The sequence below is a fragment of the Barbus barbus genome, assembly GCF_936440315.1.
Source record: "Barbus barbus genome assembly, chromosome: 8".
Taxonomy (NCBI): domain Eukaryota; kingdom Metazoa; phylum Chordata; class Actinopteri; order Cypriniformes; family Cyprinidae; genus Barbus; species Barbus barbus.
The window spans coordinates 31,271,275-31,287,412 of NC_136736.1; the positions used below are offsets into that span (position 1 = coordinate 31,271,275).

At 36.3% G+C, this 16,138-nt stretch overlaps 1 protein-coding gene across 2 annotated transcripts in view; it reads left to right on the forward strand.

The window, feature by feature from the left end:
- The window catches only part of LOC306873885 (neuropilin-2-like), a 74,003-nt gene that overhangs the window by 46,147 nt on the left and 11,718 nt on the right, over positions 1 to 16,138 (forward strand). Inside the window, exons 9-15 of one of the 2 annotated variants that reach the window (XM_079423413.1) lie at positions 230 to 579; positions 1,466 to 1,610; positions 6,468 to 6,551; positions 7,040 to 7,201; positions 10,979 to 11,238; positions 12,015 to 12,108; positions 13,940 to 13,972. In XM_079423413.1, the coding sequence (XP_079279539.1) occupies positions 230 to 579; positions 1,466 to 1,610; positions 6,468 to 6,551; positions 7,040 to 7,201; positions 10,979 to 11,238; positions 12,015 to 12,108; positions 13,940 to 13,972 (1,128 nt within the window). The remainder of the gene's footprint in view (positions 1 to 229; positions 580 to 1,465; positions 1,611 to 6,467; positions 6,552 to 7,039; positions 7,202 to 10,978; positions 11,239 to 12,014; positions 12,109 to 13,939; positions 13,973 to 16,138) is intronic. The other variant, XM_079423414.1, reaches the window with a different exon arrangement.

The following is a 16,138-nucleotide window of genomic DNA, read 5'->3' on the forward strand; positions in this document are numbered from 1 at the left end:
AAAAAAAAAAACTGAAAATCCCCTCGGTTGAAGATCTCAAATATATGTTTGTGCACATTCATGCAGTTTTTATGTATTTATTTATTTTTGGAACCCTTTTTTTTGGACCTTGCTAACTGTATTATGTATACTGTGAGACACTTTGCATAACAGTGTCTGCTACATGACCATTTAATCATTTGAAGGCTGAAGTAAGTGTGTACTTCTCTCTCATTCTCTTTTCTCTCAGATGCTCCTTGTTCGGAGCTCCAGGGAATGCTGTCTGGACTCCTCCCTGATTCCCAGATCTCAGCCTCCTCAGTGAGGGACCTTCACTGGGCTCCTGGAGCAGCACGCCTGGTGGCCAGCAGATCAGGTTGGTTTCCTGGCCCTGCGCAGCCTATAGCTGGAGAAGAATGGCTCCAAGTGGACCTCGGGACACCCAAGACAGTGCGAGGAGTGATAACCCAAGGAGCACGGAGCGGGGAAGGAGGAACCAGCTCAGAGAACCGGGCTTTCGTTCGGAAGTACCGTCTAGCACACAGCCTGAATGGGAAAGACTGGAACTTTGTAATGGATAGCAAGACTAGCATGCCCAAGGTATTTAATTTGCCCAGAGAATAATATAAACATATGCAGAATGTTTATTTTATAAACATACACTACCATTCAAAGGTTTGGGGTAAACTCTTTAAGTTATTTTAAATAATACTTTTTTTCAGCAAGGATGCATTAAATTGCTCAAAAGTGACAGTAGAGATATTTATAATGTCACTAAATATTTCTGTTGTTTTGAACTTTCTATTCATCTAAGAATTGTGAAAAGTATCACAGATTCTATAAAATGATTAAGTAGCACAACTGTTTTGAACATTGATAATAATAAGAAATGTTTATTGAGCAACAAATTAGACGAATGATTTCTGAAGGATCATGTGACACTGTAGACTGGAGTTATTATGCTGAAAATTCAGCTTTGCTACCACAGGAAAGCAGTTTTATGAAATTGTAATAATATTTCACAATATAGCTCTTTTTTGCTATGTTTTTCATTAAATAAATGCATCACTGGTGAGCATAAGAGACTTATTTCCAACAATTAGAAATTTTACCAACCCCAAAGTTGTGAATGATAGTCTAAGTGGTTTGTTACTGTTCTAAGGACAGCTCTAAACATCTTCCCCAATATGGTTGACATTCCGGTTTGTTGCTACCAGTCCTTGATTAAGATGGTCTACAAGGTCAAAAAGTCCATTAGATGGAAATCCAATCGATTAATCGTCTAGACCAGCTTGGATCAATGAATCATCATAAATGATCTGCTAAAAAACATGTTCTAGGATATTCCAGTAGGGAATCAACCAAGAGTTCCCAACTAAACATGCTATTCTAATTATTTTACTAGCAGGTTAAGCACACCTGTGATACCTGTTCAGATTATTACATTCAGTGTGTGTGTGTGTAAAACATCTTCTTTTTTCTGTAGCTTTTTGAGGGGAACACACACTATGACACCCCAGAGCTGAGGCGTTTTGAGGAACTGGCTGCACAGTTTATCCGCATCTATCCAGAGCGCTGGTCTCCGGCAGGGATCGGAATGAGAATGGAAGTCCTGGGCTGTAACCTGCCAGGTAGGACACGGCTCTCAAATACACCACTATCGTGAGATCATGAGCTAAATTACTTGGTGATGATTGGGCAGTTCCAGTTGTAGGGTGAAATTTATTCTCTGTCTCTACAACTGACACCGAGCAGCTGCCCAGAAGCGCACCGTCAGCTGAAAGCTATTGCAGCTTGTACAATGTTTTATTTATTAATTTTTTTCATTTTTGGTGGAGAGAAGTAATAGAAAATGGATAGACTGATGTGAAGAGAAAATAGAAACATGGAAACAGGGATTGTCTCTAAGTGAAGTGAATAGGAGAAAACAACCATTAAAAATTTTTGGAGGCTGGATGAATTTTGTATGGCTTTAGTTTGACGTCTCAGTTGGGTGTGTGTGATCTCTTCTGAAAACTTATGAGGAAACATGTGCAAGAGTAGATTACCGTTTAATCACGTTACTTTCTAGAAGCTACTAATGAGAAATTAAATACATTTTTGTTTAATGTTGGAGCAACTGCATATTTATTATTAATAATCAATTATGATTGTTTGTCTCAATCTGACCAGTCTTACTAGAGCATCAACCTGGATGAATACATTCCCATGTCTACAATATAAACATGAAAGCCACACTTACACACTCACGCAGCACTACTACAATCAGATGGCTACCCTCTGTGCCAATTATCCTCTCTGTTGTATAATTGATCATAGAGCTGCTGGAGATACATCTGATTGAGTGTGTGTGTGTGTATATGCAAATGTACAGTATGCTCCAATTTTAGGTGCAAAAACCAAATGCTCAAAGTTCTAGAGACCTTCAACATGTATATACTATATACATATATAGTTCTACAGACCTTCATATATGTGACCCTGTACCACAAAACCAGTCATAAGGGTCAATTTTTGGAAATTGAGATTTATACATCATCTGAAAGCTGAATAAATAAGCTTTCCATTGATGTATGGTTTGTTAGGATAGGACAATATTTGGAGATACAACTATTTGAAAATCTGAATCTGAGGGTGCATAAAAATCAGAATATTGAGAAAATCGCCTTTAAAGTTGTCCAAATTAAGTCCTTAGCAATGCATATTACTAATTAAAATGAAGTTTTAATATATTTAAGGTAGGAAATTTACAAAATATATTCATGGAACATGATCTTTACTCAATATCTTAATGATTTTTGGCATAAAAGAAAAATGGATCATTTTGACCCATACAATGTATTTTTGGCTATTGCTACAAATATACCCCAGAGACTTAAGACTGGTTTTGTTGTCCAGGGTCACATATATTTATTTATTTACTTTATTTATATAGACCATAGTAAGGACAGATCTCATATTGAATTGATGCAAACAGAAATTTCTACTCTAAAATTGATTTTTGAAAAAAAAAGTGTTTTTCCAGTGTAGATTGTGAGATATGGAAATTCATTCAGTTCAGGTCTATTTTGTTTTTTATATGAAGGTGAATACATGAGTACAGAAATACTATTTTTGGTGAACTATTCCTTTAAGAAGCACAACCTGTCTCTCAATTCCATTCTGTTGTTTGAACTTTCTTGCTTTCTAGTCAGTTTCTTTCTCTCTTTCCCACCATTTGTTTTCAGGGAGTGTGTAAATGTTTTTCTTTTGGTCCTGTTCTTCTCACTTCTCCTGCTCTTTCTGCTTCTCATCAGAGACCATATTACACTTTTTCCGATGTTCTCTCTCCCACACACACAAACTCATATGTTATACATGTTCTTCCCACGGAACAGCTGTTGTTGTGTATGCAAACATATACCTGCCCACACTGTGTTACTTAGTATGTACATGATTTAATCTCCCAGTGACTTCTAGTGTTCTGTGTGGTTGCTTGATTCTTCAAAAAATGAATTTTTAATTCTTGTGTTTGTCGAAATAGTATCCGATAATTAATTGATGATATAATCTTTGATCTCAGCCATGTCGTCATATGAGCATATTTTCAGTTCCTCTGGTTTTACATGCTTTGGTCATCATGAAGCGATCAAATGTATATAATATATAGTACACTGCATGAATCTGAGGTAAATGAATCTTATGGAGCCCCAAAGGCAGTTATTTATTTTCCCAGCATGCACTATTGCGCTCTGCTGCCTTGCCAAGCTGTGATTGGCAGGCTGAAATATGCAGGAAAGCTTTATGCATAATTGAGGTTCTGTTATTTATTTATTTATTTATATATCTATTTTTTATTATTGATTTATAATTTTTTGCTGAATCAGGGTCTTTGGAGAACGATGTGACAGCTTTCCTGTAGAAAGGGTGAGATTATGATGAAAGCAGAAATGACAGGACAAGAGAGAAAGGAGAGAGAAGAGAATAATGGGATATGAGCTGAGAAAGGGGGAGCAGAATGGAATGGATGGAAGACAGATTACAGCTATCAATAATATGCTTTCATTTCTTTGCCTTACTTCACATTACTTCCAACGCACTCAGACATGCACACACACACACACACACACACACACACACACAGACACACACTGGAGGCAATGATCTTCCCGCTAGTCTTAATCACATTAAGGCAACTGCAGCCTGAGGTTAGGCGTACGGTTACACGTATGCTTTAAAGAGACGGATAACATACACAGCTATTTTGAAAACGCAATAACCTTCACTCTAGGAAATGACTATAAAATAGGGCCCAATGTACTGTTAATATGAAGGATTTTTCTGTATTGTTTTTTTACAGGTGTTATCCATATTTTTAATTTCACATTGCATCCTGTTATGTTGAGTTAAGCAAAATCACCGTAATTTAGAGGATGATGTCCTGGCAGAAAATTAAACAAAGCACCTGTTTTTTTTCTTACCGTGTTTAAAAAAGTTATTAAAATTTGAATTATTGAAATTTGAGAATGGCTACTAAATTTAACAGTTAATTCATGCAATGGATTTGCTATTATATATACACACACATATACACAAGCACACACACACACACACACACAAATACGATTCTGTCATATAATTAAAAAAATATGAAAAAAAGTCCATACAATAGTGTTGTTATCCTTAATTTCTGAAAAATATTGAAAATTATTTTTGGTAATTGAAATAAAGATGATTTAAACTTAAACTTAATATATTAGTTTGTATATATATATATATTAGTTTGTATATATATATTATGCTCGCGCGCACGCATGCACGCACGCACACACACACACACACACTCATAACAAATGTATATAAATAAATAGAAATATTTTAAAAAGACAAAAACTTTAAAATTAGGAAAAAATACTTTAAATGATTAATACATACTATAATAGTATATAATATATATTTATATAATAGTATTTAAATAATACAAAAACATAACTGCCATGCACATCACACTTTTGCAGTGAAATCTACACGCAAAGCTGTCGTTGACTTAGAAGGATGCACAATTATGCTTCCTACCTTTTAGAACAGCCTTGTAGTGTGACGGTAGAAGTACAGCGGTTTGTGACAGCGTTCCCTATATTTGTCTTGTCTGTTGTGCTGACACAACTGTCACATCTCTGAAAGGTCAAAATCATTACACCGTGACACACAGCGACCTTTAAACACTGACAGAGCATCTTCAAGGCGTGGAGAGTGTTTGCACACGTGTGTACATGGGCATGAGTGTAGTCCCATACAGGTGATGATATTTATTCGTCATCGCTGCACTAATTGAATCAGAAGACAAAGAAAAACAAATGGACAGAGGCTGCAGGTGCGGAGGCATATAAAAGAATGATTGAGGGAAAGAAGATGGTTTAGCGAGGGAGGCAGTTAGCGATAGGGCAGAGGAAGTGGTATTAGCTGGCTAATTGCTTCAGAAAAGGCCATGGCATTACAGTGACAAATATCACCAGCTGTGGCTCACCTTTTATGAATTCAAAATATTAATGTATGCACCGATTCGCTGCCTTTGCAGAAACTACTGTGAGTGACCGTTCGATTTGTGTGCTAGATTGCTACTTCTCTACTTATTTAAGTCTTAAAACCTTTTCACTTGATTTTGTTTGTTTGAATCTGAAAATCTGAATATATTTTTTTGCAAGAAAGAAAAATCACAACTCTCTTAAATGTCATTGCATAAATATCTCTTAATCTAATTTTTTTCTTTGTTTACCATTATAATACAGTATATAAAAATATTATACTAAATTAATATATACATGTATACACACACATACTGTATATATATATATGTATGTGTGTGTGTGTGTGTGTGTGTATCGAATGTGTGCACCGAATCGGTGTATACATTAATATTTTGAATTCATAAAAGGTATGTACATACTGTATATATGCACATATGTATATGTGTATATACACACACACACACACACACATTTATTATATCGGAGGCATTTTGGTTCCTACGGTTCATAGTAAATTTAATCTTTTGCACTTTTTTTTTTTAAATAGGAATTTTTTTTTTTTTTTTTACAGATAATGGATTGAAGGTCCTGTGTATTAGTATGCATGTATGTATACATGTGTTGTTTTCCTTCAACACCCCATGGCTTGTCTGGGTTTTCTCCCTAAAGCAACGCCCATCCATCAGTCTGATGTCATCATTTAAGACAGATGCAAAAACCTGCAGGCTATACGGGGACAAAATTATAGTTTTGCACAGGATTGCATACTGTGCACATAGTTTATGTTCACCTCTGCGCTGGCATAAATTCAGAGATTGGAGCTTTATGACTTAATTTATGAGTATCTGACACATGGCTGGCTGCATAATTAAAATGAAAGGGACTTTCATTTGAAATGGAAAGAAAAAGAGATTTGTTTGAATGGAAATGCATTCTGGTCTGGGTTAAGAGAAGATTGTTAATAATGTGTTTCCTCTGCAGAAACCTCCACACCAGCTGTAGAGACATCTAAACCAACTCAAGCCTCCTCTGTAGAAACCAGCACAATGCAGAAACCCAGTCCAGGTTGGTTCAGATCTAAGCACAGAATGTATGCATTTTTTATTAATTTTTTTATACAAGAAACGACTTTTCGCAAACACCATAAACCTCCAGAAATCAGCCACATTTGTGTTGTTGTTGCATGCATATGTGAAATGGAAACTTATCAGTCTACCAATAATGCACTAATCTATTTTCACAAGGGAAACTTTGCTTAAGAAGTGCTTGTGTACATTTCAGAACAACATAAATATGTGCATGTGACCTGTAAGCACTTTATACCACTTGTTTTTGTTCAATAAATATTCATATCCCTTTAACATAAATTACACTATCAGCATTTTCGGTGGCTTCTTTGGCAGAGTTGTTGTGATATTTTATATTTTTGCACATTGATGCAGCTGAAGTCAAAGGTCAAAACTCATTTTAGTTTAAAGTGCCGTTAGCCATCCTACGTTTTGCCAGGGTTGATGAATATTAATGCGTATGTATTGACGTACTCTATCTGTCAGTTACCAGCGCTGCCCTGCCGTCTCACAAAGGACTGTGTGATTTTGAGCAAGGATTGTGTGGTTGGACCCTTGACCCGGATTCTGACCTCAGCTGGGCGCTACACAGCTCCAGCAAAAGCACCGCCTTGGGTCAGAGTCAAGATCTCTCCATGGGCTCAAACAGTGAGTATTACACACACATGTACGTACATTCACATGCATACAGAGGTCGTCATGCCTGTAAGCTCTAGTCTGTGCTCATGCTTGGAAATGCAAAGCGTTTACAAAAACAATCTTCTACACAAATGTCATATATTATGTTGTGTGATTTTATTTTGAATTTTTTCAGTTTAACGCATTACAAAAATTTATGCAGCATCCATTTTTTTCTGGCTTCATTTGACTAGCATTAGACTGTATGAAAACGCTATCAAGCACATTAAAAATCAAAAGAGAAGTTAATTAATTACTGGTGTGTTGTCTGTGAAGCAGATCTTTGTCAACACATATTAAAAATACGCAATCTTTATATTGTTTCTACATTAATTTGGAGATTCAGTGTGAATTTATGACAATGTAAATATTATATTAATATGCGATTAATTCAAAAAATGTGTGATTAATTCGTTTATTTTAAATTGATTGACAGCCCTAATTCTTATATTAAATTATATTATATCACATTACATTATATTATAAAAGCACACAAACAGTTCAACAGTTTACTCATATTATACAAAAAGACATAATATAATATTATATTAATATAGTTATTATATTTAATAGTTATAATTAAATAAATTATAATTACTTAATTGATCCTTTTTTGTTTATTTTGATATATATATATATATATATATATATATATATATATATATATATATATATATATATATATATATATATATATATATATATCATATAGCATTGTTGTTTAATTATAGCATTATTTTTTATGGCAATATTCAATCAGCTTTTCCACAAAAGATCATGTTGGCAAAGTTATGGGATTGAGCATCTTGACTTGCATCAAACCAGTACTAACCAGCATACACCAGCCAGGACCCACATAGGAACTGATGCCAGTGTAAACTCAGCAGGGTATCTTGTGCCCTGTTTTTCTTGTAATATGACTTAATTCTGACTCCAAATCAGTTTCCCATATTCATTTTAACACCTCACCCAGATGAGAGGCACCTTGACTGTTTCCAGAACAGCCTTTTAGTTTTCTAACTTCAGTACGTGTTCTCGTAAACTCCTGTGACCTCATTCCCTCTGTACACGGCGGTCTGCTTTCCACATGTCAGCCACTGGCATGAGATCTAGAAGAGGAAAACAGGATGAATGCTCGGCATGCTTTCTCTCCTCCTTTCTCCCTCTCGAACACTGTCACACTCTCTCTATTTCTATCCCATGACACATCGCAATTAGAAGCATACACCAGGAACAAAGCATGCATGGCAGTGAAAACAGAAATAATCTCGGAATGCCGAAACAATCATTGTTTGATTGAAATCTAGGAATCCATGGGCTGCAGATTACTACATATTTGTCAGTATGAAAGCAAGATTTATGTCACCTTTCTGGTGAATGACTGTGAAAGAAAGAAATGATGTCATGCAAAACTTTGCTTTTAACGTTGCATCAGCCTCCCTTGTAGTTTTCGAGTTTGGCTTAATTCCACAGTTTTATTCTGAAATGCATCAGACTATGAAAGTAAAATAGGTTACCATTTCACATTGCCTTTAATAAAGCAATATGCCACTTTAGGGCATGTGTTGCAGTCATTTCACCACATTTAAGAGTCAAGTGCTGACATGGTAAAATCATTGTAATGCTTGGTCTCGACTGACTAATTGCTTTTATAAAAAGGCAGCAACAGCAATATGATTGGGATGGCATTGTTCAATAAATAATTACATCAATTATTAACAATAAACACAATAAATAATTATTTGGCATAGTAGCCTACTATAACTGTAGGCTGTCTAAGTTTGCCAAACATTAATATAGAATTCAGTTGATGTGATCCGCTGGTTTACATATTTTGGCTGTTTTAGAGCGGTTTCAAATGTGGCTCATTCTGTCAGATTTTAGAGCTTTTTTCATTAGTTTGGATTCATGTTATACTGTACATTTGGCATTTCCGGTATATTTTGAATGATACATTTACATTACATTTATTCATTTAGCTGACGCTTTTATCCAAAGCGACTTACAATTGCTATATATGTCAGAGGTTGCACGCCTCTGGAGCAACTAGGGGTTAAGTGTCTTGCTCAGGGACACATTGGTGTCTCACAGTGGATTCGAACCCGGGTCTCTCACACCAAAGGCATGTGTCTTATCCACTGCGCCATCACCACCACCGTTTCAAAGTTTGAGGTCTGTAGAAATGTTTAAATGTTTTTGACGTCTCTTACGCTCAGCAAGGCTGCATTTATTTGATCAAAATACATTAAAAACTGTTATATTGTGAAATATTATTACAATTAAAAAAATTTTTTTTTCTATTTTAAAATGTTTTCAAATGTAATTTATTGTCACATGATCTCTTAGAAATTTAATGTGCTGATCAAGATTTTTGATGTTAATCAAATGTTAAAAACAAAAAATACAGGAGTGCTGTGTAAAGAACATTTATTTGAGAAATCTTTATGTAACATTATTAATGTCTTTACTGTCACCTTTGAACAATTAAATGCATCCTTGCTGAATAAAAATAAAAAAATCTACTAACCCCAAACTATTGAACAGTAGCGCATATCGTAATATATCATATAATTATGTATGTGTTGTAGATGGTGTTAAGAAATATTGTTTAATCATTTATTTTGTTCCAAAACCATTTAAAAGTGTAAGAAACATTGCAATTTCCCAGGCCTCCTTTCTGGAAGTTCAAAAAACCCTTATTTCAGTCTTTTCCAGCTGCCGTGTGGCAAAGGGTTGAATCTGAGTATCTTTAGTTGACTTCAGAGGCACAGATTCTTGTGGAAAATGTATTCTAGTCCTTCACCTGCCTTCCAGGTGGATTTTTGCATAGACTTCCATGTACTTAAAGCCTCTTTCAAGAGATCATTATTCGTTTCCCCTTATAAATACAGTACTTACAATCAAAAAGGGGATTTTTTTCACATAAATTAAAGATATTCGCTCCCTGCCCCTTCACATCTCCTCATATATGCATTCCCAGTGAAGTTAAGGGGATTGTTAACCTAAACCTATTTTAAATTCATTGCCTTGGAATATTTTAAATGCTCTCTCTGAAAGACTTAACAAGCCGTGCCGACAGCTGCAAGGTGTTATAGGCGCTTTCTGACAGTTCTCAAAATGTTTAAGACTCCAATAGGTCACATGTCTCCTCCTCGTCCAATCGGATGACTCAAGGAGATGCCGGGCCGCCACCACGTGAGCTTTTTTCGAGATCCTTTTGACCTTGAAACGTCTGGAAAGATTATTCACAAATATATAGAGAGATAAAAGAGAGCGCACCTGTCTCTCCGCTCTTTCTTCACCGTGGGGGTCGTGCCTTGCTCCCACTTAACGCTCTTTCACTCTCGGCTTAGCAAACAGACACCTGCTGTCACCTAAAGTGCCTACAGTAGAGCCTAGTGGGCCACCGTCGCTCACGAACGACACTAATACTAATGACAAAGTGCTTGACTTTTCCCACAATGACACACTTGACTTTTCCGTATAATCACACAGCATGGCGTTTAGACGGGCGGGACAAGAGAAACGTGTTGCTTGGAAACACAGTTTGGGCTGAGGAAGTGCTCACTGGCTGTTTGATAGGTCGGACCCGTGGTGACACAAACCAGACTGCTAAAATGTCATGTGCTGAATGGCACTTTTTGCCCAGCGGGGAATAAACAAGATTACATGCGACTAACCAAAAGGCTGCAACATTTTCATCTGTCGCTCTGTGTGATATGTCTTGCTGTGTTTCTTCTCTCATAGGTTTGGGAAACTACCTGTACATCGAGGCCAGTCCTGAGACGCAAGGCCAGAAAGCCCGGCTGTTCAGTCCCAGTGTGGATCCCGACACCGGACCTCTCTGCCTGATGTTCTCCTATCAGCTGGAAGATCAGGGAACCCTGAGGGTCCTGCTGCAGAACAAACACCAAGAGGAAACCCTGCTCTGGTTCCTCCGTGGAGACCAGGAGCACATCTGGAAAGAAGGGCGGACCATCATACCTCGATCTCCTAATGAATTTCAGGTAAACAGAGTAGACGAGGTCTTCAGTAAAATATTATATTAAAAATGTAATGTATGGTAATCAATTTCTTTCCTCTCGCAATATGTCATAGTGACGGATATTGGTAGGTTTACGTATTTCGCAGTCAATTACGGTCAACTATATTATTAACTGTTATTAACTGTATGTTGCTGTTGAAATGTTCTTCACCAGGCTTCTACTGAACTATTTTGTTACAAGCTTGACTGCTATGTTGACTGCTAACTTTTTTTTTTGTTGTAAGCAAAATAACTTAAGTTGAGATCACAAGGAAAATATGTTTTGGTCTTGACAAAGCAAAATAAACTGTAATAGTGGTGTTCAAAATGTGAGATTAATTCTCAATCTCATACATTTCATACCAAATTCACAAGAGAAGGTCTATTTAGTGTATTTTTTATCCAAAAGTCTATTTGTCCATCATTGTAATAAAAAATGTAAAGTATTTATAATAATTGTTGTTGTTAATAATAATAATATAGACTTTTTTTAATCCATAAAACAGTAAAAAAATGTGAATCTAATAAGGATCATATGGAATTATAATGGAACTTCAAACAACTAAAAAGTGTCGCACTATAAAAGTCTTTATGGTCCCAAAAAGGGCCTCATTTTTTATGCACAACATCATTGCTTATTTACTTGAATCTATTGACAGCCCAAATCTTTACTCATTTGAACCGTCATTAGTTGTTTATTTGACAGCCTGTCAGAAATCATGGTGACATTTTACTAATTTCTCATATTTCATCACACAGGTGGTAATCGAAGGATATTTTGAGGGTACCAAAGGCCACATCTGGATCGATAACATCCACATGAGTGTGAACACACCACTGGAGGAGTGTACTCGTAAGTGTGCACGTTTCAGCTTTTCTTCCATCACTGATTTTGTCCTTTTGTTGTCATTCATAGCAACAATTTAAGCCACAGCCTTGCAATATCTCTACCAGATGTTTCTCCCTGCCACGCTCTTTCTGGTTTCCTGTGAAGTTCACCTTTATCTCTTCATTACAGACGGCACATATTCCAGTTCCACCATTTCACCATAATTCATTGAGAATCAAACCTTAGCCATCACAGCCACTATCTCAAAGAGCTTCTCAAAATAGAATTTATTAACATGAAAGGAGGACACACACCAAAAAATACTGCGGCTCGTTGTTTGCCATCAAATGCAAAATGTAGAATCAAATCTAGGCCACAAATGCCCCTGGGCCCTGATGCTAATCTATGTTTCATTATTTCCTTTGCGCTTCTCCTTCCATGTTTGTAAACAGAGATTTTTAACAGAATTAGCTGATTAGCTTTTTGAGGATGGACCTCGCACAGAAGCTTTGTGGTATATGATCTTAAAGACATCAGAATGTGACCTCGCCGCTGCTACGATTCCCAGTCCATAACTGGAAACCCTGATTTAGTCATTTTTGGCTCACAGCGTCGCCGCTTGGCTCGCTCCGAGGCCACGGGACTTGGTGGTTCATTTCGAATCCAAAAATCGGAAGCCTCCTGAGCTCGTGTTCCACCATGCGCCTGTTGTGATTCTTCCCAAAGCATGCTGGGAGAGTTCTTATCGACCCGTGCAGTTGGACTCGCAGTTTCCACCAAAAAGAGATCCCCGAGCCGCCGGCCCCCACGATAGTTTCTCGTCTTTTTCTAATTGTTTGCGTTTCAAGAATTCAAGCAATCTTCTCTGTCCCTCCGTGTTCACTCCCCAAAACAAAACCTTCACAACATGAAAACATCTTGAAAACATGCTTCTGTGCCAACAAACTGAGAATCAAATGCCTTATCTGAACACTGAATAAGGGTTCAGCACATATCATTTAGCTAAAGGAAAAATGCTTTTAATAATAGCAATTGGAAACAGCACCTGGGTAAATCTGAAAACCTGTTAAGAACATGTCCAGGTCATAATTCATTCCAGAAAATCAAGGACTGTGTTACATTATTTTCATAACCATTAAACACCTCATTGAATATTTATACTTTTAAAAATTCATTATCAACAGAAGGACCATTTAAAATGATTCAGTGAAAGTAAAAGTGATACATACTGTGATACACACATTCCTGTATTAATTTGGAAAATATATATATATATATATTTGATTAAAAATATAGATACTCAATGTTTTTAACATGATGGTAGTATCTGGTCTTAGTAAATATATACATATATATAGGTTTTAATTGGAAAAAATAGGGTATTAGATTTGTTTGTATTATAATAAATTAATATTAATAATAATAATAATAATAATAAGCATTCATAATTGGGATAAATAATGGGAATAATAATCATAACAGATTATTATTATTAGTAGTAGTAGTAGTAGTAATAATAATAATAGCCTTGTTCATATTTGAAAATAATGGGAATAATGATAATAAAGAAAAATAATAATTGATGAAAAAATTTGTAGTAAATGAGAATACACAAAATCTACGTGGTCCTGTTTTCTTTTGATTTGAGAGTTTCATATTTCACGAACCATCCTTTGTGGTCTCTGATGTAGGTTATTCATAATTTTATGAAATTCAGTGCATGAGTCATCAGCATCTGATACAGTAATGCATGGATGATCCCCACGGTTAACCTTATATTACAGATTAACATTTTGCTCTGTTTGTCTTTCTCTCTTTCTCTGCATCTCCCCATCTTTCTCTTTTCCTCATCTAGAGCCTTTTGCCGCGTTCCCTCCAGACATGACCGGTGAGTTTAAACTCTCTGCCTCGGGTGTGAATGTTTGCACTTCCAGCTCTCTGCCCAGCTCAGCAGTTATTGTTTACAGCGATGATCTAGGGTTCGTTTTACTTCCTAGCATGCGGTATTTATGCAATGAGTTGGGGAGCCTGGGGTTGGGTCGGTTATTTGAGGTGACCAATCCGTTTTTGATGTATTTAAGTTCCCAGTTGGGAAAGATGCCCAAACATGGGCTGTCAGGCTGCTGAACCCATGAGGCTGATCTGCCACAATATGACACAGTTTGGCATTCAAGGAATAGTTCCTCAGAAATAACAGAAACTTCACCTTCACGTCGCTTCAAAATTGTATGACTTTCTTTCTTGCATGAAATATTCCAGTCATTATTCGCTGAACATCATGCCTTCTGTCATAGCTCTCAAATATCATTGAGTTTGTGTCAGTATTGTTTCGTTTGATGTCGTTGACTATTCGTAGCAGTCCAAACCAGATGGGTATCCTGTCAATCTATTTTTGAGGCATCTTCTCCATTCAGCCATGCTACCCCTTGGTGCATTCCTATGGAAAACCTTGGAAATATTTTAGGGTTTAACCATTTGGCCAGACTTTAGTTTGCGGATCAATTCTCACTTTTAACTATTAACTATGACTACTGCCTCAATAAACTCCTAATTTTCTGCATATTAATTGTTAGTAAGGTAGTTGTTAAGTTTAAGTAGGGTAATATTAAGGGATCTAAAATACTGTCTAAAATATAAGGCATTAGTATGTGCTTTATAAGTACTAATAAACAGCCAATATGTTAGTAATGTGCATGCTATTAAGCAAGTAGTTAGTAGTGACAACTGGCCCCTAAACTAAAATGTTACCAAACATTTTTAAAGAAACTGATACTATATTCAAAGTCTATAGGATATCTGCTAAAGGGACTCCTTTGTGAATCCCTGGATGGCAAATGATGCTAGGGAAAAAAAAGAAAGATAGTTCATAGATTCATATGTAAATGCATGCCTGTTTTTGTTTTATTGGAGACATTTGAGCTCTAAAACGCACATTTTATTTTTATGAATAGCTGATCCTGCACTCTGCTGATCCTTGTGTCAAAAATGTATTTTAGACATAACATGGACAGCTATAAATGACTTCTTTATAGAACTGTTGAAGAAAAGCAGTCACCTGTATGCTTATAGCATGCATTCATTTCTAAATTGGTACCTGACAGAAAAAAAATCAAATCATCAATCTAATGATTTTTCTAATGAAAAATCCTTATCTGTAATCACAAATGACTAGAAAAGGCATGGGAATTGTGAGAAAGGTGTAGGATCCTTCGAGAACAGAGTATTTGTCAGTGTGTATGGACACATAGACATGGACTGCAGTACAACACTGGACACCGAAGCAGTGTGATGGTTTTTATATTTGGAGCTCCATTACTTTTTTTTACAAAATTGTATTTTTAAAAAGCTTGGATTCTTGCATTGGCAATAATACCCAAACAAGCTGCCGGCATATTAGCACCTCCACTTTCTTTTGTAAAATGAGTGTCAATAAAAGACACAGGAAGAGCCAAGTCGCTCTCCCTAATGAGTGGCTCAGTCATGCTCTGTGGCTGAATATAGCATAACAAGATGTCTGCCTGAGCCGGGTTCTGCTCAGATGGCAGCATTGCATCAGAGACTCAGGGTATGTCTCGTTGGAGTCCCCGGAGAACTGTTTTTTTTTTTTGGTGTCATTCTTTTCTCGAATGTTCGCTTCTCACACGGTGCTTACTAATCTGTGAGATAGACAAAGCAGAGCTGACAAGAACCTCTGCTTCCATTTGTTGTGTGATCGTAATATTTGTTACTATTTTGGTTGTTTTCGTCGAGATGTAGGGTTGTTTTATTTTCAGTGTGTCAGAAATTGCTCAAAGCTGTTTCAATTTAAAGTCAACATGCGGCGCTTCACGTTGGCTTTCTAGAGCAGCTGAACTCACCAGTAGCTTTGTGGTGGATGTGAAAATTAGCCTATCACATGTCTTAGAGTGTTACACTAGGTGGTTTAATGGCTTTAATTTAACTTACAAACTGAGTGTATGCATATTCAGCCATAAATCTATAGTGACCTTTTCCCCCAAGATATTGCATCTGTGATATAGTTCCCTATATACATTTTAATTTACTTTTTAACTTG